The sequence below is a fragment of the Chinchilla lanigera genome, unplaced genomic scaffold (genome assembly GCF_000276665.1).
Source record: "Chinchilla lanigera isolate Chin_1 unplaced genomic scaffold, ChiLan1.0 scaffold00003, whole genome shotgun sequence".
NCBI classification, from domain to species: domain Eukaryota; kingdom Metazoa; phylum Chordata; class Mammalia; order Rodentia; family Chinchillidae; genus Chinchilla; species Chinchilla lanigera.
The window spans coordinates 29536722-29560156 of record NW_004955404.1 but is presented as its reverse complement, the minus strand read 5'-3'; the positions used below and the strand labels follow the sequence as shown (position 1 = coordinate 29560156).

Genomic DNA, 23435 nt, shown 5'->3' with positions numbered 1-23435 from the left:
AAGAACATAGCATTGTTTTGTATTTTTAACCCTTAGTTTAATGTCATACTGATGTTTTGAGCATTACCACTAATATTTTAATTAGACTAGTTAATTTCCTTTCTTTTATGTGAATTGATAGTCCTTAAATGTGATCTTGATTACATGCAGAGACTCCACAAAATTTGAAGGTGTTTTCTGCATTTGTGTAGGCAAAGATTATCAAGGAATGTCATTGTTTCTGGGGACTTTTCTGGTATCAATAGAATCTTCAGTGGGGAGAATTAAAGAGCCTTAAGTTATTAAATCGATCCTGTCACCCATCCTTTTGTAAATTTCTCAGTACTATCATAGATACCTCTAACAAATCTAGGTTTTTTTGGTTCACAGTTTACTCAATGATATACAAAAACAACTACACAGATATGTAGTCATTTATTTTTAAGCCAGGCAACTTTGGAGATGTACAGAAAATAAAGCACTTTCAACATTTTTTGTCAGAAGCATGAGGCATCGGTCTGCAAATTAGTTCTGTATTATATTCATTTCGGTGGAAAATACTTGTTAGATAAAGAGACAAGAAGAAAGTTGAAGCAGTATAATGTATTATTAGCAAAACAGTTTCGGAAACGCTGTGGAGGTGCGCAAGATGAAGGGCAATAGCAGATGACCTGAAGGTCTTGGGCTTGAAGAGCTGCAGCAGTACTTCGGCAGCGCTGCTGAAGTAACGACGCACACAGCTTTGGTGGGGAAGGCGGGACAGGCTGGGTGAGGGCAGCTTGGGGGCCTGTTGATGGGCAGATCGTGAGAATGCTTAAGGAAGTTGCATTAGAGCTCTAGAGAGCATGCAGTTTGAAACGTCCTGGGAGGCAGTTTAGTTTGGGGTTTGGGGAGAGAGAACCTTGCCATGTCTGATACATTTAATCAGTGATTCATTTGAGGGCCTAACTCTAAGGATTAGAATTAAATGAAAAATACATAATTTTTGTTGTTTCCAAATTTTCTTATTGATACCTTCCCCTTTGATCCTTTTTGTGGTACCATGCAGTGAATCCAGAACCTTTGTGCAGAGCTACATTCCTAGTCCCCACCCTTTGGGGACAGGGTCTTGCAGAGTTGCTAAATCGCCAGGCTGCGCCTGAACTTGCAGTCCTCCTGCCTGAGGCTCCCAATTACTGGCCTGTGCCACCATGTCAGGCTGCCCTTTCTTATAGGCAGAACTTCGGAGTAGGAGATGAAGAAAATTTCACTGTTGTTCAGAAGTCACTTAGGAAAATGGACTTCTTCCTAGGATCATATCTTTATATGAAAAAAATGAGTTGAATGGAAAAAGTAAAGCTGCCCCTTTCATAGGTTGTTTTCATTTATTCTGTATACAAATGTTTCTGTTGCAGTTCTTCAGATGCTTCAGCTGCATAGTGAAGAATGAGGAGGATGTGACCACTTCTGCCCTTTTCCCCCCTCCTCCTCCTCCACTGCAACCTTGGACAGTGGTAGAGCATCATTGTTTTGTGAATTTGCATCTACAGTAATTCTCCTGCCTTTTCTTAAAAACCTCAATGCTGAAGAACAATGTAGAACATTCTTTATTGCAATAGATACTAATTGTGCTCTTAGCTGGGATCTTGCTGTCATCGCCATAATAATTGTGTCATTGTGCAGGGAGGCTGGGTCACAGTAGTTATTGTGCCGAATAACGAATGCTGTTTACTTGTGATGTGCTGTCCCCTGCATCTGTGGGTGAGAACACACAGACACTGTGATCTGCCTGGAAAACGATCAAACTGGTATAAAATAACATCATCTGTTAAGCAAGTTAGCAGTCAATAGAACCATTGACCTTTTGTTTTAATGCAGAATTTTAATGAGAGACTTCAAATAATAAAGATTGAAGATGCAAGAACAGCTACCTAGTGTGTGCTGCGTGTTAGCCAATATTTTGTAATATATTTTGGAGCCAAGCTGACCTGAGTAGAAGTGCAGGAACTGGAAGTGTGTGTTTGTGCTCTGGCTCAGAATGGGGAGTGCTGTGTAAGCACAGTCCATTATAAATTGGAGGAGTGACAGATAGGGCTGGCGTCAGTGGGGAACCAGGCTTTGTGGAAACATCCCCTGCATGAAACCTGTGGGTGCTAGAAATGTTATCACTGTGAATTAAGCAGTTTTCCTATATACTTGCTCAACCTACATTAGGAAAATGTGTATTTTCTTTAATTATGGGACTGTGATAATAATCATTTTAAGAATTTTTGGTGAAGAGGAAGCATTCTCCTCTTTTGAGTAACTTTGATTTTGCAGGCACGTGAAGATTCGCTATTTCTGAGGTTTTTTTATCTCTTCACATCCCACAGTTTTTCCCCATCCCACTGCTTATTTATGGGCACTGCTCAGCTGCTGGCCTACTCATTAGCGCTGCTCATTAGAAGGACATGGGGAATGCATTTCAAGGCAGTCCTTTTTACGGTGTTTCTTCAAGTTTGCCTCATATCCAGCTAATATAAACCGAGTTACTGTTTAAAGTGAAGTCTAATGTAATTTGTATTTTTTATCTCTTTCTTACTGTCCTGATTAGGACAGTCTGAATGATTGCTTTGCAGAAAAGTAGGTTCTGACTGACAGATTTCTATCCTAGGAAGAGTTAGTGATTGATATTTGTTGTTATTTATTCAAGTTTTTAGGATTTGATGTCTTTTTCATGATTGTATAACTTAGAGGTAACAAGGTGGTGGTAATTTTGGAGAGGGGAAGTAAGGTAATTAGGACAGGTGAAGAATTAGGTCATCTGCTTATTGCAGGTACAATTCTTTGTACCTTTTTAAAAATTCCTATTTCTAATTTTAATTCCTTATTAAAATAGTATTAAAGAAATAATGTCTATAGTCCTGTTTTTAAGAATTTACACAAACAATATCTATGCAGTGCAGAAAATTTGGGAAACTTTTTTTTTAAGAAAAAAATCCAAAAGCTTCGCAATAGTTTTCATACTTACCGTCTCAAGTGCTGTCCTTATGTTTTGGTGTAGACACCGTTCTGCTAGGTTTAGACCATTTTTTATGAACCTTGTTTTGGATTTAAGGTGATTTGAAAACACAATAGTCATTTTAAATTTCTCCAATAGTCCAAATACAGGTTTCCATAAAAGATTTTTATCCATGTTTTCTGATATTAACTGCATTGAAGACTGACCTAAAAATCGGACTGTGAAGTAATATTAAGAAGGTTTCCTGGGCCGGGGATATAGCTCAGTGGCACAGCGCCTGCCTGGCAAGCACAAGGTCCTGAGTTTGATTGCCAATACCAAAAAAAAAAAAAAAAGAAGAAGAAAAAGAACATGCCCCACAATTTCTAAAGTCTACAAACTTTGAGACATTTTATATCTTTACAAAATGCTTACATCTTTACTCAGAAATCTATAGGAAACATTTCTAATGTAGAGATTACAAGTAGATTTTCATTTTCATATAGGCTTATTGACTTCAATCAAAGTGAGATGGATTTGCTTTTTTCTTAGTGTTTATATTAATGAGACCCCAATTAATAAATTGCCTATTTTTACATACTTTTCCCTTAGATACGTGGACGTAAGTTAAGATATTCTTATCAACAAATTGCTTTGTTTCTCTGTCTTTTTAATATCTTCCCCTTTTCCCTTCTGCCCTGTCTGCCCCTTCCTCTGTGAAGCTAACTGCTGCTGTTTCTGCTTCTGTGACAGCGAGCCGATGGCGGAGTCTCTTCTCTTCAACTGCCTCCCTGGCGTTTCCTTATAGTCCTGTTGCAAGACTCAGCCCTTATAGCAATGGCATTAATACTCCCAGCTTCTCTAAAACCTCAAATAAAGCAATACTAACACCTGAGAAAACAGGTAATATTTCAACTTGACTAACTGCTCGCTTTGCAATTCAGTCACTAAGCACCACTCAGATGTCTGTCTTTTCCCTGAAAAGCTAGAAGACAGTGCTGTAGTGGAGAATTTGTGCCACGTATTTACTCTAGGTATAGAAGGGACTAGCATTAGCTTGTACGCTAACACCACTGGTCTCTGCTGTAACAGTGTCCCAGTAGACTGTCTCCCCTCTTCAGCAGAAGCTCACATACCATACATAGTTTCGTGTTCCCAGGGCCTAATGTGCTTTTACAATTAACATGTTCACAACAGAGGTGTAATTCATATGTCTTGCTATGGGGCGGCTTAAACCACCAGTGGTATGTGTGTGACTGTCCAATCAGGCAGCTTTGTATTAATTTTATTAGTAAGAATACTGATAAGAGTGATTAGATCCATTTTACCACGAGTAGTACAAGCTGCCCCGTGGGACAGTCATGCATGCACCACCGGTGGTTCAAGCCAATGGGAATGTGTTAAATGTCAAGTACAATTTAGTTTTTATAATGATTAAAGATTACAAGCCTTTTGCTTTTAGCTTTTATTTTTCTAGTAGCTATTTTTTATTAAGCCTGTGTTATGTTAAATGAATAGTCACAGATTTTCTGTGAGATGAGGGTGGCACCATTTTCTTGTTTCTCTCAGCACTGGCATGATTCCATTCCTAAGGCCTTTTTCCACTTGAATCCTTTCTTCTTTTTATCATAAGCCATTGTTTTTCACTTTTGTGAGTGGTTACAAGTCTTCTGTGACCACTCACTTGTCTAAATTATGAGAATTTTGAGTGTATTTTGTATATATGATACACATTTAAAGCACTGCTGTGTGTGCCCATTGAAGACTGAACTAGGTTAAATTTTTAATTTTAAAATATGTAATCAGTTACTGCCAGAGACAAGTTATTTCTGGTTATTAATTAAAAGTATATGTGAATTATCTATTTTCCTTCCATATGTTCAGATATTAGCGTTAGTGAATTTTTAAATTATGATATAAAGCACAGAATGCTTGCCTAGCATGTCTAAGGCTCCGAGTTTGACCCCTAGCACTGCAAAACAAACAAACATGTAATATGAAATCTGCCCTTTAAATCTTTTAGTAGGTAGTACAGAGTGATTTTTTTAAATTCTGAAACTTGACCTTGAATAAACAGTGAATAAATAGTTTTGTATATGAATTATGAACTTGCAAGGATGTATTTATTGTCTTGACCATGAAATGGTAATATTTTGTTTTTTAATTTCTTTTTGATTATTAGTGCAGGTTTGTAATACTGTTTTGGTCATTTTGTGACATTATGAAAGCAGGAAAATAACTGAACTGTATATATATATATGAATTATAAAGCATGTACACATACCTGTTTTTCAAATAATAAACATATTTCCTCTGTGTCAGGTTACACTTCTAGAGGCTCCCCTCTCAGTCCCCAATCATCTATCGACAGTGAGCTGAGCACTTCAGAACTGGAGGATGACTCTATCTCCATGGGATATAAGTTACAAGACCTTACTGACGTTCAGATCATGGCTCGTCTGCAAGAAGAAAGTAAGTTCTTTTTAAAATAGGGAAGTGAGCTTTCCACTTGAAAATTAAGAGGCAAGGGGAGTTGAGGTGCTCCTCTTTAGGTGATGGGACGATAGGCCTGTTCCTGTACTGCCCTACTGTGTAGGTGAAGCAGTCGCATGCTTCTCACATGCTGAACAGCATCCTCAGACGTCAGGTGTACTCTGATAGCATGACTCATACATGGATGTGGCTAGATGGCCAGCAGCAAAACAGGTTGAAGTTTCCTGAGAAACAAAACACGCAACTGCCCCTTGGCCCAGCAGATTACACTCTTGAGCATCCCATAGCATTGAAAGTTTGTGTTTACATAAAAGCTGTGTATGGATGTTTATAACAGCTTTTTTTGCAATAGCAAAAAAACTGGAATTGGCTTAGATGTCCTTCAGTAGGTGAATGGTTAAGCAGGTTGTGTTATGTGCATACCTTGGAGTACTACTGAACTGTAAAAATGAACATACTGTTGGTCTAGCATCTTGGATGGGGCTCCAAGGAATCGTACAGAGTGAAGAAAGATAATTGTAAAAGGTCACATACCATGTAATTCCATTTATATAACATTTTGAAGGGTCGTCATTTTAGAAATGAGGGACAGATTAGTATCAGGACCCTTGCAGTGTGCTCCAGTCTTCTCCCAGTTGTTACGACGCGTGACGAAAGAAAGAGCAAGAGACAAAATAGTGGTGCAGCGGGGTCTGGGATGGCCACTTGTTCCTGGGGTAACCAGGCTGCCAGAACCTTGGTATTTACTGATCCCATTGACACTGAGGAAAATGACGAGGGGATTATCAGATGACTCAGAGGGTAGATGTGATTTTAAGCCAATGAGGATCTTTCTCTGGAGCATCACAGCATCACAGGACCATTAAGGCTTTTGTTAAGGCCTCTGGGCCCTGTCCTCAATTTATAATTTGCGGTTCCCAACAGATTAGTTGTTGGGAAAAACTTATGCAGTGTTGGGTCTTGGAGGGGAGAGGGGAGTGGACGTGGATGTGGTTATTTTAAGAGCAAAACAAGGGATTTTTTTGTTTTGGAACTGCTCATTATTGTGACTGCAGTTGTGTTATACAAACCTGTCAATAATAAAATTGTAAAGAGCTTAATCAAGCATATACATACATAGGTACACGCATCAGTAAACTGGGAAAATCTGAATATGGTGAGTATAATTTCAAAAAATGACATCACTAGGGGATACCGTATTTCCTAGTGCCACCTGCAAGTCTGCAGTATCTTAAGAAAAATTCAGTTAATGTATGGATATACCTCAGTTAATAATTTTGGAAGAGTAGATAACTGGAAATGGGACAGTTTATCACTGGTTCTGCAGTAAAATTACAACAGATCTGGGTGTGAACTACTTTAAAGACACAAATAGTATTAAAGGGCACAATTAGGTATAGATTTTTCAGGCCAACATAAATAGAAACAGCTCCTTGTCATTGAAGCATAGGGAGTTCCTGGTTTCAGAATTAGTGAAGGATACTGAGAAAAATACGGTAATGCTTATGCCAGATTTAATACAATACATTTTGAGGTAAAAGGTGATTGCTTTCTATCATTACCAATAAATTTAAGTACTCATTCAAAACTACATGTCTAAAAGATTTAGAGTCTGTTTCAGAAATTAGTCAGGAAATAGATTGCTTTTTTAAAAATTGTGGTATGGACAATAAGTTAAATGATTAAAAATTTGCACCTAAATTATTTTTAGATGGTTTAGCACAGATTGGCAAACCTTTTAGAGCTTTCAGTGATACAAACAGCCTGCTGCAGTACACATGCCATAGGTTTGCCATTAGTGGTTTAGGATGGCCTAAAACTATTGAAGTATTGAAGTAGCAGGATGCTTTGAAAGAGAGAATATTAGTAACAAGAACAACAAGAAATGACCTTAGTAGGAAATATTTGTACCTCAGGTTTTAAACTTTGAAAGCTGGATATAGGAAGCAGACCAACTTTTTAATTCTTTTTTAAATTTAATTTTAAAGACATAAGTTTTCATAACCAAATAATAAGATAATAACAACCAAAAAAAAAATAAGATAATAACAAAATAGTTATTACACTGTGTATCATTATCTTCAGTACAAGACATAAACCAAAAAATCTTAAAAAAACAAAACAGATAATAACACAAACCTTTTCCAGAAGTAAAATAAACTTTTAGTATAAAAGAGACGAACTGTCATATATGTGGGAATATTACTTGGATACAGACTTAATTATTTTAATATTTCTAATTCATAGCAAATAATGATATGATGTTGATGAATATTTCTTCCAAAATTCTGTTGCCTAAGTATCTGCAGGTTTGAAAAGGAATTATTTGGGAGAAATTGATAGATACTGATGGATAGAGTTAGAGCAGGTGCTGAATATAGTCTTCACTAGAATTTGGGCAATCATTTTGCAGCCCTGAATCATCAGATATTAGATATCTGACAATAAATATGTTCTGGGGGGTTTTAAAAACTTAAGAACAGATAATGAGTCTAAATAATTTTTTGGCACACATTTTTGATTAATTATAATTTAATGTTCGCTACATTGAAATTATCTCCTAAAATAATCCTATTCGTTGGTTTCATAGGTCTCAGGCAAGATTATGCTTCAACTTCAGCATGTGTGTCAAGACATAGCTCCAGTGTGTCACTGAGTTCAGGCAAAAAAGGGACATCCAGTGATCAAGAATATGATCGATACAGCCTGGAGGATGAGGAAGAATTCGATCATTTGCCACCGCCACAGCCCCGTCTTCCAAGATGTTCACCTTTCCAAAGAGGAATTCCCCACTCACAGACTTTTTCTAGCATTCGAGATTGTAGGAGGAGCCCAAGCTCCCAGTATTTTCCTTCAAATAATTACCAGCAGCAACAGTATTACTCACCTCAAGCCCAAACTCCAGATCAACAACCAAATAGGACCAATGGGGGTAGGTTGTGTTTTACAGGCAGTATAAGTAATTGCCAAAATGTTTCTCAGATTTGTTAAATCCATCCTCAAGACCTTAACAGTTTCATCTAAGTTTGCATCTAAATTGACCAACTTCTGGTTATGTGGCTCAGATTTATATATATATGGGTTCAAGAAAACTCTCATGACTTAACTAACTCAGAGCAAGTCGTAAGTGTGGGGCGCCTTTGTGTTGTTTCTGGTTCAGCTGTGGGTGTGGTAGGGTTGTGCAAGCTGTGGAGTTGATGGCCAAGCCCAGTGCTATCGGAGGCCCTGAGTTGCTTTTGCTGCACCTTTCATTCGAGCTTCAGCCTCTTGCTGCCTGCTGCTAGCACAGTGTGACGGTGAGCATGGATGGTGCCGGGGAAGGATACTGTTCTTACAAGAAGTTTGGGGATGTCTTTCTGATTTCCTGGCATCTAGAATTAAGATGTATGTAGCAGTGATTATGGAGATGGGCATTCAGTAGGAAGTTGATCTCTTAATGTCACCACAGTGGGCTGGGGTATCTGCCTAGACTCCCCCTCCCCGCTTTCCTTTCCTCCCTCTCTTTTTCTGTTCTTCATCATTTATCTTCCTCTCCCACTCCTGGTAGTTAGAGTCTTTGACCTCAAGAACTCTAGGGAGAGCAGTAATGTAGCATTACAAGCCTGGTTTCTTTTTGTGTTAATGATTAAGCAGATCATCACATGTGAATCCTGCATAATGTGGAGAAACAAACCACTTAAAAGTCTTGCATTTATACCATTATTTTATTATTATATTGTCCCATTTCTCAAAATTAAGCCTGGACGTGATTAATAGCATTGAAAAATGTTGCTAAGGCCAGTATAGATTGTGTTCACTAATACAGTTGTTAATCACATTTTGATTTTTTCCCTTTTCTTCTGTACTTATATCATTTCTGCAGATTCAGAAATCACCCAAAAGTATTTAAAATTTTATATTTATAATTTCCCAGTATCTTCACATTTTAAATTTGAGGGAGTATCCGTAAAGGAATACCATAGTGACTAACACATTAAAGATCCTAATTCCAGGAAGACAGTGTATTTTCTGTGCATGTCGCAGCAGCGTGTTAGAATGGAGATGCAGGGCACCTGGAGTTGTTTCCCTGTGTCAAGAGGTGCTACCTCCGCATCTTGGTTAGCGTTGTCAGCAGGATCCTTTTCCTCTACACCATTGTTTGTTGCGCCTTGGAGAAGTGGTATCACATTAAGCATCATTTTGACAAGGATTAAGTTTCCCTGTAACCTGTGCTATGATGCTGTTCATAGGAAAGTGGGGACATACTGCCGTTCAGTTATTTGTGGTAGTTTTATTTTTCTTAAATGTCTGGAGTGTGCATGCACAGAACAATAGAATAGGAAGGCAATTTTCTGGATATGACTTCTAACTGATTAGCTTAGTGGTTGAAAGTAAAGGATCCAAAAAATCCTGAACTCTAGTCCTGTCCTGTCAGTTTGTTCTTGCGCACTGGTTTCTCGAGTGTCTAGGCTTCGGTTTCCTTAGCTATACGGTGTGGACAAGATAGTATCTGCCTTTTAGAAGATGTAGCTATAATTTCACATCAAGCCATCTGGTACATATTTGCCCAACCTAAATATGTTATGAGGAATAAATAATGAATGTCGCATTGCCTGGAGTGATGTGCTGAATATAATTTGTCTCCTACTCCACCCACCCTTTCGAAACTTTTTTTGAACATAAGGCTCAGATATCTGAGCCTTCATTTGTTACCACAGAGCATAGTTTGAACCAAGTTGTAAAATAAGATGACCTTGAAACTAATCTATCTAATGCTTTTCTAAATTGTCAAAATAAATAGATAGGAGAAAGCAATTATTTGCCTATTTTAAAATAATTGAAAGTAAGATAGAAATATTTATGTGCAAATGTTTACATATCTTCCATACTGCCTGGATTCAAAAGAGGAGGCTAATAGGAGTTCTTGGCTTGTTTCTGGGAGTTGTAGAATTGAAAGGAGCATATTTGGCCTTGTTTGTCAGATAACAAAAATGACCAAATCTTACAGACTCGTTACCAACCTGTAGGAGGTACAGTAGAACTGGACCTAGCAGTGGAGTGATGTAGTCATCATAAGTCTGAGGCCCTCTTCTGGGCCTGTGTTGATTGAGAGGCCAGAGCACTCGCTGTTGTATTCCCAAAGGTTCCTAAATCTCAGTCCAAGGAGTGGTGAGTCTTGCCTCCTGACTATAGATAGACTCAATTCAGTTCTTTCCTTGCTGTGTTTCTTTGATCTGCTACTGCACCTCAGTCCGTGAAGATTAAATTGCTGATTTCTTGGGAAGATATAATTAGAACATTGCTTTTTATTCTTTGCAGTTTAAAGTGCCCCTGATCATTAATACATCCCAAATTGTTTAACAGGAAAGTGAACCTCACTTCCAGATGGTGTGACACAACTTTGGAGATCACAGCTTACCTCCCAGAGGCAGAGGGTCTTAAATATTTATACTCAGAAGGCTTTATTTTTAATGGCATATTTGAGGATTAAAGCTTTGTGAAATTGACTCAGTACTTGAGTAGGAATAAAATTGGTTTTAAAGTCTGATGTATTTGGATCAAAAGAGAGTAGAGACGTAACCAAGTGTAGCCTATGAACATTGTTGGCTGGACTGTACTTTGTGGGGAAACTTCATTAAAAGATAGTCTTGAGATGTCTGGAAAATTCTATGTCTGAGTTATGATATTAATTTGCTTATAGGGTAGCATCACAGTATTGTGATTCTGTGGAATTTTCCTATTTTTAGGGGAGCCATGTGCATTTAGGGTTAACATGTCAATATGCCTGCAGCTTTTGTATTGTCACTAAAGCAAAGAAATGCAAATGTAAAAACAAATTAAATGTAACAAAATTAAAACACCTGGTAGATCTAGAAAGAAAACATACAGGTGTGTTTATGGTACTATTTTCGTATATCTATATACATCATTGGGTAACTTTTATAATAGATAGTTGGAGATTAAGTTTGAAAAGATATAGAAGCTCAGTTTTCTAATTAATAGAAGATAATTATTTCCCTCTACCTCCCTGCTGTTTAAAAAATATGTAGTGAAAGTAGCTTAGTCTTGTATATACAGAGGCTCACTTCTCCATTCTAGTTAGTGTTTATGATGTTCAGAAAATCTAGATGTGGGATCTAAAGCATTCTTTCTTCTCTTTTAATTCATTGCTACCACATACTTAGTGCCTACATACACATGCATAATACTTGTTGAGTGTATTAATGCCTTCTGCATGGGGCTAGGAACTTTAATAGGAATTTTGGGATGAAACATGTGATTGTTAAAAGTAGGCTTCCAGCCAGGCTCAGCAGTACACATCTGTAATCCTAGCTAACTTACTACAGTATATTTTCAGAAGTTATTGTTAATCCTTTGTATGCATAATTTCTAAACTAAAACTTATAGGTGTGCATGTATAATATAAAAGAGTGTATATAGATTTTGGTACTGCCTGTGGTTTCAGACATCTATTGGAGATCTTCAAAGGGATCCCCCGGGTATAAGGAAAAACTGTGGCAATGAGGAAAACAACTAAGAAGTCTGATAGTCAGTGCATGTATGTGAGTGTCGTCACTCTTCAGAGATGCAGAGTCAGGAAGTGTGGGGGTGGTAGAGACCTCCGCCAGGAGATACAGAAAAGCTTTTCTAACTGCTGATTCTGATTCCGTTTTGTTTTGTTTGGCTTTGTGGGGGATCAAATTCAAGGGTGTTCCTGACTGGGTGGCACCCCCCACACCTCTTACTTTTGTAATCCTGCCTCAGTCCTTCTCAGTGCTCGGATAATTCTTAAAAGTTTTACTAAACGTTAGTAAGTTAGGTAAGATACTCTTCTGGTCTCAGTGATCTGCAAAATTTCCTATTATACTTCCTTATTTATTGTATAAGTACGCTTTTTATACTTTTAAAATTTTGTGTCTATTCCCCAGACTACCACAATGGCCAAAGTTTCTAGAAGGAGGTGCATTTGAGGGCTACAGGTAAGGCAGAGAGAGTATTGAAGGAGCAGAAAGATGAAATGAATTTAGTTTGTTTGTGGGTGTATCTTGGTTCAGCATTAAAGGGTATCATTTGTTTTCTGAGTTAGCATAAAAGAAAATTATTCTCAGGCCTGAATGGCTTGGTGTGTGCACTTTATTGTCAGGAGGTGTGTATGAATATAGATACAAATATCTGTGAAGTTAAGGAAAGTGAAAAAGAAAAACACAATAGGTCTCACCATAGTTTGTAGTCTTCCAGAAGTTCAGTCTTGAGTTTCAAGTGTTATTCTTTAATATTTTTATTTCTTTTATTTTATAGGAAGTAAATTCTATCTTTCATTTAAATTTAATTTAGTTTTTCTTGCTAAGGTTGATAATGGGAAAAGATACTGAGAAAAACTGGTCTAGACTAGAAACTGAATATGAAAATCAAGGATGACACTTGCCTCATATGCTGTGGTATCTCCATCATCCCACAGAGGGCCTGGCGCTTTCTATACTTCCCGTGTTCATGTTTTCCTTCTGCGTGCTGAGAGGGGTCCTGTGCAGTGACCGTCCTACTCCCAGCACAGGGGATTTCCTCCCTGTGGTGAGGAGCAGGCTGCATGTTGGGATAGGAGTAGCAGGTGGAGACGAAGCCAGTGATGAATCCCCAGCCTGTACCTTGAAGGGCTCATCTGGAGCTTGGCCTTTCAGTTGGAAGTGAAAGAGAGGGATTGGATTTGGAGAGCTTTCAGCTGGGTGGGACGAGACCCCTTGGGGTGGGAAGAGTGGAACAGCTGTCCAGATGGTTGACTGGGAAACAAGACAGGGCACGTGGAGACCAATTAAGAGGATTTCGTGAAAATGTGCATGATAAATAACCTGAACTGCATTGCAACATAAGGTTTACTGAGTATTTTGGAAAACTGGCAGGATTGAGAGTGTAGGGTGGAAAAAGGAGGATTTTGGGAAACACATAGCTCTGAGTTATGTAGAAGTAACTGTGTAGGTGGGAGGGAAATGAGTCCTTTTTGGACTTGAACTGATGTTGGCTTAGCATTCAGGTGAACCATTTGTTTTCTGAGCTTGAGTGGCCTGATGTATGTGCTTTACTTTTTTTTTCTAATAATAAAGAAAAGGAATATCTTACCCAATTGGTCTTGCAGCTATCAAGTCGTAAGATCTTTATATGGCTCTCTGCTGCCTCTTGGTGGCAGAAGAATAATTTAGGTAAGAGAAAGAAATTAAAGCATTTATTGGTCTTTCCAAGTATGCAAACAGTGGGCATACTAATTAGAGGTAAAACCAGAAATTAATGTGGTCCTGTTGATGTGATGAATGGGTATTTTAAGAAATGGCAAGTTGGCATTTTATTAATTTATGCCATTTTGTGCCACGTTAGAAAAGCTGCAGTAGGTAGGTTGGTTTTGATTCTCCTAGGCTTTCCAGAATAAGTATATAGCTTTATTTTTAATGTTCTTAAGTTAAATGGCTGCAAGATTATTTTTGAACCTGACTTGATGTTGTTTTGTCCGCTTACTAATAACAAATGGCTAGTTTATTAGGCAGGCCCTATCTCTTTTCAAAGGACACTTGTTTGTTTTTAGCAATAGCCTATTGGGTACATTTCTCCTGCTGGAGAGTGTATTTTCTTACACAGGACATTAATTCTCTGCTAACTTGTTCATACTGTATGTGATATATTTTTATATGTTAATGAACAGAATAGACTATTATTTGAGCTTTGAAAGTATTGGCATAAAATTGCAATTTTGAACTTAGTAAGATTCTTTTCGTTTCCAGATAAACTGCGGAGAAGTATGCCCAATCTGGCCCGGATGCCGAGTACCGCTGCAGTTAGCAGCAACGTTAGCTCTCCGGTCACTGTGCGGAGCAGTCAGAGCTTTGACTCAAGCTTGCATGGTGCTGGAAATGGAATTTCACGAATACAGTCTTCTAGTGAGTATCATAGATTTTCTTTTCTTCCTCATTTTTTTTTTGATAATTTTTAATTAGTGGTAGCACCATTAAAAAAATAACATCATTTTTTTTTCTTATTTGCAAACACATTGAGGGAAATTTTTCTCTTTGTCACATAGTTTTTGTATTTGGCCACTACAGTTTAGTACCTTTTCTTTGCACATTCTTCTCTTTCTGGCTGGGAACGTGGCATCTTGCCTCTGGAAAAGCCCATCAATTTTGTCCAGCTGTTACTTTGATCTTGGTTTTCATCATTCCATAGCATATTTCCCTGCATCTGTAGTTGTATGTTAGTGTATCTAAAGTAATTTTTACTCTTTCCATTTCCTCTTACCACATATTCTGTGATATCCTTTCATTTTAGTCATCGTGTCCTTTATTCATTGTGTCCTTCCATTTTATTCACTTTCCCCAGCGGTGAGCAATGCTGTAGCATTAATCCTAGTGTTCGTGTATTCTCAGTTTGTGTGGGGATGTGGTGGTTCTGGGATTATTTCTCCCCTTCATACGCATGTTGTCTGTGTGAATTCCTGAGGTTGTCTTACAGCAACCCTGGGAGGAAGATACAAGGTCCTAGCTCCAGTGTTCCCATCCAAACCTGGGAGGCCAAGGTGTGTTCAGTGTTGGGGTGGAAAGTCATCAACCAGATAGTTAGTCTGTATCCAAAGTGGCATTTAACTCCCTGTCCTCAACCCTAGCTTTCCCCAGCGCATGATGACATTCCATTTCTTTATGTCAGTTCCTAACAGCAAAATGATGGCGTTTACTCACTCTAAGGATCTGTGCTAACTGGTTTATATTTACTATCTTATTTAGTTCTACTAACAACTCTGTGATGTATTTGCTATTATTATTTCCATGTTGTGGAGGAGGAAACAGTTTCAGACAGATTAAGCACTAGTTTGCGTAAGGCCATGCATGCTGAGATTTAGTATTTAGATGAACCATTTGTTTTCTGAGCTTGAGTGGCCTGATGTATGTGCTTTACTTTTTTTACTATACTATTTTGACATTTGACTAGTGCTGGAGCTTGTGATTTTAACTATCATGATGTTCTGACTCTGCTGTTTTCTCTGCCTGTCGTTCTTGTTCCCCACTTTGCCTTAGTCAGCTTTCTTGCTGAGACACAACTCAGATAAACAAAACATGGTTTCAGTCCATGATCGGCTGGCTCCAAGGCAGAGGCATCATGCAAAGGGGCCTGGCAGAGTGAAGTGCTTGGTTCATGGCATACAGGAAGCAGAGCAGGTGAAGACTGTCAGAGTGGTAGTGGTGAGAGACCAGACAGACTTCAAGGCCATGCTTCCATGACCCACACCTAACAGTGTGCTCCATCAATCCCTGGGGAAGATCCCAAAGTCCGTCAAGTTGCAACTCCACCTTAATTGGCATATCCTTGTGATTCCAGTTTACTTCTATTTACTACTTTGAAAGTCTTCATTGCTGCATAGAAGAACATAACATATTCTCCTAATACCTCCCCAAAAGGCTCTAATGAGCCAGACTTACATTGTTTACCTCTATTACTCAGTGAAATTGTCGAGCATCCCTCACCAAAAAATCCAGTGCAAAGAGCTCTGAGATTGAAATATTGCCAACATGATGCTACAGATAGAAAATCTTCACATGAAACTTTGTTTCATGCAAAAAATTATTAAGAATATTATATAAAATCACCTTCAAACTGTGTGTATATGTATGAAACATAAATGAATTTTGCACTTGGAGTTTAGTTCATCTCCCAGATACTTCATTATGTGTATGCAAATATTCACAAATCCAGAAAAATCTAAGATACTTCCATCCCCTTTCAGATAAAGGATGTTCAAACTGTTTCAGACTTTATTGTCAATATATTTGTCTTTCTTACCAGATCATAAGATCCCTTGAGCTCAGACCCAGGTTTATTGGATTTTTTTTCCCAGTGCTTAACCATAATGAATGAATGAATGCCACAGAATTATGTGTTAGAGCTTCGCTTGTTAAATATTTGAATTAATGACTGGTATGAAGACACAGAAGCAATCTATACATTTGCCAATGGCATGCAGCTGAGAGTGTTGCTAATTAATTTTACATCAGGAACTTAGACAGTAGGTCAGATACATCACAGTGAAATTTAACTGAAATATATAATTCTGTATTAGAATTACAAAAAACTGTATATGGTAGGGCAAATATGATTTTGACAATAACAAATACGTTACTGATTAGGAATTTTTGTTGATCCCAACTCAGTATGGGTTAGTAACATTTGAGTGGCAGAAAAATGTATGTAACCCAAAATAGAGCTGAATATAGATGATGAGAACATCTGTCTTTGACTGAAGTGCTCGTAATATGGTGTGAACTTGTCAAAAGCATATAGGAGCCAATCTGAATAGACTCTCAGTGGCCAAATTGGAGTGTAGCTAATTGAATAAAATAAATATCCATAGGTCCCTATTTAAGTATGTAAAAGAAATGAAGAAAATAGAAAAATCATCATTTGTAAGTCAAGCATAAAGAAAACTCTAAAGAAGAGTGTTCTTCTATGATAGTACAGTCAGAACTTTGGTTTTGTATTGTGGGATTCTGTTACTGCATGCATTTCTGAGCATTCTGAGCCACTGTTCTTTCTATATTGCATTTTAAATTTCTGTCATGAAGATAATAGTTTTATATTCTGGAAAGAGGAAAGGTCAGGTAAAGAAAGATGGAAAGCAGCATAATATAGAAAGAAAAACACTGCAGTAGTCAGAGCTCTAGTTGTCGGTAGTTTTCTCGTCACTGAGGCAAAGTACCTGACCTCCACAGCTGTAAGGAGGAAAGGCCTATTTTGGCTCATAGTTTGTAGAGGTTTTGGTCTGTAGTTGGGCAGCTCCAAGGCAGAGGGCCATGGCGGAGGAGAACCAGCTCATGGCATCATGGTGAGGAGCAGAGAGGGACATCAAGAGTGGAAGAAGGGAGATAGACCTTTCCAGGCCCCACACCCAGTGACCCAGCTCCTCAGACCAGGCTTCACCTTCTAATATCACAGTTAGCTATAAACTCATCAGTGGACTGGTTCATTGATGAGTATCACACCCTCATGACTGAGTCACCTCTCCAATGCCCCATCTGTGAGCACATGAAGTTTTGGGGAGACATCTAGATATAAACTAAACATATCATTGAGTCTTAGTTATAAACTCTTGGGCACATTTTAATTCTTCATTTCTAATTTATAAATTAGAATTATACTTACTAATTTGAACTAGTGTCTATTTTTTTAAGTCAAGGACTAGCTGAGAATTGGTCTGTGATTTTATTTCAGATGAAACTGATTGGAATTTCACTGAATGTGCAGGTTAATTTTGGGAGAATCTTAACAATATTAATTGGTCTTCATTAACAAGGAATAGTCAGTTTTGTTGATTTAAGTCTTAATGTTTCTCAGGAATATTTTGTAGCTTTCTGTGTAGAGGTTTAATTTATCTGCAAACTTATTTCTAGTTATTATAAATAGTATTTTTTCAAACTTGTTTCTCCTAGTTTGCTAAACTTTGCTGAATTCATTTATCATAATATTTGCAGAATTTGGTTTATACCCAACATAATAATTAAAACATGTTCAAGAATGTTCATAAAACACCAAGTGAGATAATCCAGTCTTCCATCAACAGGAGAATAAACTGATTGTGACACATAGTGCAATACTTCATGGGTGACTCTGATGTATAATGTTGAATGAAAAAAGCCAGATGCAAAAGGAGAACATATTATGTAGTTATATTCATACAGAGTTCAAAATAGGAATAGCCAGGGTGTGATGATAAAGGCAGGAATGAGTTAACTCTTGAGAGTATTGCTTAGTAGCAAACATGAGAGAGCCCAGGAGGTGCTGGTGACATTATACATCATGAGATAGAGAGTGGTTATCTGGACAGGTTCACCTGGAAAATTCATTGGAATTAACTGTTGTTATATAGCTAATAATAACTAGTACTTGTTGGATTGAATGGTTACTAAGTGCTGGGCACCATTCTGAGTCTTTAAGTAGATTAATTTATTTAATTTTCAAAACAACCTTTGAGATAAGTTAAATGAGCCATTTGTACCTACAGATATTGCTTCTGTCTTCCTTTTTATAATTACAAGTGTTAGCATGCTCCAGTGGCACAATGGGTTAGTGCACGGTACTTATAATTACAAGTGTTAAGTAGGCCCCTTGTTTTATCTTCATGAAACTATCCCCAGAACAACTATTAGGAAATCCTAATGTCCTCCACTCAAGCAAGGAAGAATATGTCTTGTAAGAACTGAGAGATCAGTGTTATTATTAAACTTGCCAAAGGAAAGAAGGCTGTACTTAGAACTGGATTCTAAATACACAGGTGACCCTCGCACAACAACACAGGTTTGAACTTTATGAGTCAGTGTGCACGTGAAATTTTTTTTGAGATAGTTGACGATTTTGAAAAAAATTGCTGATAAACTGTGTAGCTTAGAGATATGGAAAAAAAAGTCAGGTATGTCATTAATGCGTAAAACAGATATAGATAAGGGTCTGTTTTTATCTACTGCCATAAAATATATACAGAGTTAAAGTTTATAGAAATTTATGCACACAAGTGCTTACAGACATACAGGGCAGCATTCTCAATTTTAGAGAAATATAAATGAATTTAAGGATTATGTATTGAATCATAACTACATAAAATTAGTGCTCAGGCATATTGTGCCAGAGGAATAATTTCACAGCCATCTCTTGTTGCTATTGGGGAGCTGAAGTGTTGCATGAATCCCCTGAAAATGCCCTGTGAAGCTGAACATTTCCCAGGGAGCAGGTTGTCTCTGCAGGAAATTGCAAATCACAGTATAAAGTGATCTGTTAACAGTTTTTCAGTATTTTTGACCATTATATAATTTGCATAGTATAGAGGATAGTTACCAATTGACTCCTTAGGTTATTGGTGTGGCTTCAGGTCAACAGCAAGGTACCGATTGAGTTTTGGGGGAGTCAAAATATGTCCTTGGATCATCACTACATGGAATCTTCGCTCCCAGTCCCCACCTTGTCCAAGGGTCACCTCTGGTTAGGAACTGCACCGTATTGCTGTGTGAGTGGGAAGCTCTTGTCCAAGATTAAAATATTCTAGGGCTAAATGGTGTCTGGAATCTATATTTCATTTATCTCTTCTTTTAGACAGTCTAGGTTCCTCTGAATATAACACTTTTCCTAAGTTGGGTAGCAGTGAAGTTTTCTCACATACATACCATTTTCTCTTACAGTTCCATCACCAGGACAGATTCAACACAGGGTCCACAGCGTGGGACATTTCCCAGTGTCTGTCCGACAGCCTCTTAAAGCCACAGCCTACGTGAGTCCAACTGTGCAAGGCAGCAGTAATATGCCTTTATCCAATGGCCTCCAGTTGTATTCCAACACAGGTATCCCCACCCCAAACAAAGCTGCAGCTTCTGGGATCATGGGCCGGAGTGCACTTCCGCGACCTTCACTGGCAATAAATGGGAGTAATCTGCCTCGGAGCAAAATTGCACAGCCTGTTAGGAGGTAGGAATCTTTGTTTACAGGATATTGTCTGCTGCAGGATCCAGCCTGACTTTTACTTTGGCTCAGTTTAGCCTTAGTAGGACTACTGTCCCCCCGGGCTCGACTCGTGTCCTCCTTTCTCTGCAAAGTGTTGGGTGTCACTGTGTGGTCCAGTCCCCTTCTCTGGGGTCTCATCTTCTTCCATCTTCATGTCATTCTTTTGCTTGAATTGGTCCAGTAGACTCTATCTTCAGAGCTTTAGAAATTGTTTGCCTACAAGTGATTTGTATGGTATATTTCCTGCTTCACTAAGCTTTTTGCTCACATGACACAGCTGACCAAAATTTACACCCTCCATGAGGGTGGAGAGTAGTGGATTTTTTGAGCACTGACTGCCTAAGCCCCTAAAGCCAAGAACTACGCTCAGCACAGGGTAGGATGTCAGGCACGTTTTGAATTAGTCATTTTTTGTCAAGAGTGTAAAAATGTGTTAGGCGTAGGTGTTCATGCAAGCCCCAAACACACACACACTCATGATTTAAAAAGGATCTTAGTGATAGCAGGGACTCATCAGTTTATGCTGGTAAACTGGGTTTGGTCTAGTAGTTTTTCATTTGTTTTGTCTTTGAAAATTTTAGATCAGTTGCAGAGAATATTCTAAAATATTCTGAAAGCTCACAGTTATGGTGCACCCTTCTTGATCAGGATATTCCAGAGCTTCTTGCAGTAAAAAAACAAAACAAAAATAAAATCACAGCAAACAAAAACCTCACAAAAGTGACTAGAGGAGATATTGATGAGAAAATAGAGTAAATAAGACAATTCTTACAAGAAGTTAGGATACAAAGGAGGAGAAAGAGAGAACCATAGTAAAATCTTGAAAAGGATGTAGGAATAAGTAATTTTTCCTTTTGGATCTATTTATATGTTTCTATTTTTCCTTTTCTGGTTAGAAGTATGCTTGCTCAGATCAAAAACAAATTGAGAAACCACTGAAAACAGGAAAAGCATGTAAAAGATGACCCATAATCCTACTACCCAGATAGAAATTGTTTGTGTATATATTCAGTAATTTCTGGCTTTTTCTCCTTGGCAAATGTAGAGCCATGTCATATTTATGGCTGAAAAGAGTTACGTGCTTTGATGTATATATGTTCTTCTGGGCCATCTGTTTATCCTTAGGCAGTGTCTCCACAGTGAACCCCAGGGGATGTTGTCTCTTCCAAACTATACGAGGGGGTCTGTTTCCTCAAACTTGAGGCAAACATTGTGCCTTATCATTCTTTTAAAAATCTCTGCCAATATGGTAGGCAAATCTTTGATTATTAATAATGTTAAAAATTTTCTCATGTTTATTTGCTATGATTTTAAAATGTTCTTCATCCATTGGGGATATCAGTCATTTTCATTTGTTGCAAATTTACTTGTGCACATACAACACGCGGGGTGCTCTGCTACAGCCTGGGCTTCCAGCCTGTAAGCATGTGCTGTGAAGCCCCAGAAGTGTGAAGTTCAAGGTTCACTTTGGGCAGAACCAGTAGCGTGTCATTACTGGGTGGAGAAGCATAGATGGGGAAGGAGATCAAAGTCAGTGATGTGACTCATGAGATTATTAATGGTCTGTTTCCCCTTTTCATCCCTTTATAGTTTCCTGCAGCCTCCAAAGCCTCTGTCTTCACTCAGCACACTGAGGGATGGAAATTGGAGAGACGGCTGCTACTGATGCAGTTTTATGTACTTTTGAAGAATGGGAAAGAAGTGAAAATGAGGGTTGTATTACCTAGCTGGCTGGGTAACAGTGGATGTTGGGATATTCTTTCCCTTTTGCATTTTAACATATTTACTGCATTGTTTTTCAACGGACCAATCACCAGAGACTAATTATTGCACTTAAATATTTGCCTGAAATACTGCAGCATTCTCAAACCAGTGGTTGCAGTATTGTGACACTTAGATCTAGGAAGTTTTTGTAGAACTGCTCTGTACCTGAATACTTTTTGAGAGAACTGAGATGTATCAATAATGCTTTGCCATAAGAGTTTTTTAAAGTAACTTGTTCAGTTTACCTATGTGTTCTAAACATCTTTCCATTACATGTTCTGTATTTTAATACATCACATATTTACAACTAGGTTCTATAACATATGCTTTGAATTTTACTTTTTTATAGTTTACAGGAATTTTATTTTTTTGTGCCTATTTCTTTTTACATCTATGTGAACCACTATTGAACAACTTAAATTTTGTGCCATAAAAATATTTTTGTGGTAAGGTACTATTTTTTTAGCTCTAGGGATATATCAACGAAAATACACCATACAATTTGAGACATAATTTTATGTTGAATGAGCACAACAAAATCTGAAGCATTGCAAGGAGATAGCCAGACAGCAGAGTTCAACGGTCTTGTCTTTTTATTGTTAATTTATTGTCGTACATGAGTTTCATATTTATAATGGCATCACAAGCTCATTGCACTTAATACCTGCAATGTTTGCTACTATCCCACAATTGATTTTCAATACTTTATTACCAAGGATGAAACTGTAATGTTTTATTAACAATGCTTCTGGAAATGAATGCATTTTAAAGCAAATAAATCTTTTGATAGACCTTTTACAAAATCCATTTGCACTAATGAATGCTTTCTTATGGTATATGACTTAATATTTGTTACTGTGTACACTGCTGTTTTGGAATGTTCAGAAATAAAGATTCTATTTCAGCAATACCAGATCATGCGTGAATGCACAGCATAAACTTAAAGAACACAATGTGTATGTTTCATAGCAATTATCAAAATGGTTATTGTGATTATATTTTTGGACCGGGGCATTTATATTTCAAACCAGATAGACTTAGGATACTCACATTTTTCAAAATTATTTTCCTTTTCTCTAAAATGTTAATGAGGAAATGCATGGTTGTATTCTTACAATGAGGTTTGGGTCCCCTATAAAAGGCTACTAGAATTCAGTCAGCCTGTTGCCCTGAAATGCGTGAATGGATGAACACTGTTTGTGAAGATTTTAGTATTTTTTGGGGTTGACTTGAAATACTTTCACAATGTCAGTAAAATAGCAAAGTGCTATCATTGTTTTACATTATATTTTATATACATTGCAAAACTTTACCTGAAGATACTGTGCAGAGTTTTGGCAAAAGTTTTCATGTTCGATTCTAAAATGGAATTCCACCCACAGCTGTTAGAGATTTTTATTTTCTTCAAGGTATGCCTTTATATAGAATCCCCTTTAAAACTAAAAGGATTGTTTTTTAATAACTTGCACTTGAAATATAATAGGTAAGATATGAAATATAAATAATATTTATTTTGAATGGCTCCCTAGTGGCAAGAATAGGTTAAGTATTTTGTATACATTATCTGACTTAATTCTAATGATCACCTACTGTTATCACCCTTTTAAAGAGTAAGACACTAAATCTCACAGAGCTGACGTCAGCCTTTGGAAAAAGTTTACCTGGCAAGTAGTGAGGTTAACTTTGGAATCCAGCTTCTTGTGACTCAGAAGTTTGTGTTTCCTCACTCTTGTACTCTCTTCCTATG

At 37.7% G+C, this 23435-nt stretch overlaps 1 protein-coding gene across 2 annotated transcripts in view; it reads left to right on the top strand.

Moving 5' to 3' along the window:
- Slain1 (SLAIN motif family, member 1) overlaps window positions 1–22660 on the top strand; it is a gene marked incomplete at its 5' end in the record, with an annotated part of 57121 nt that extends 34461 nt beyond the window's left edge. The window contains 6 exon segments of one of the 2 annotated variants that reach the window (XM_005374150.2): window positions 3692–3841; window positions 5261–5410; window positions 8022–8363; window positions 14176–14331; window positions 19606–19888; window positions 21515–22660. In XM_005374150.2, coding sequence (XP_005374207.1) covers window positions 3692–3841; window positions 5261–5410; window positions 8022–8363; window positions 14176–14331; window positions 19606–19888; window positions 21515–21590 — 1157 coding nt within the window. In that variant the 3' untranslated portion in view covers window positions 21591–22660. 2 annotated transcript variants of the gene reach the window in all.
- Between the last annotated feature and the right edge of the window lie 775 nt (window positions 22661–23435).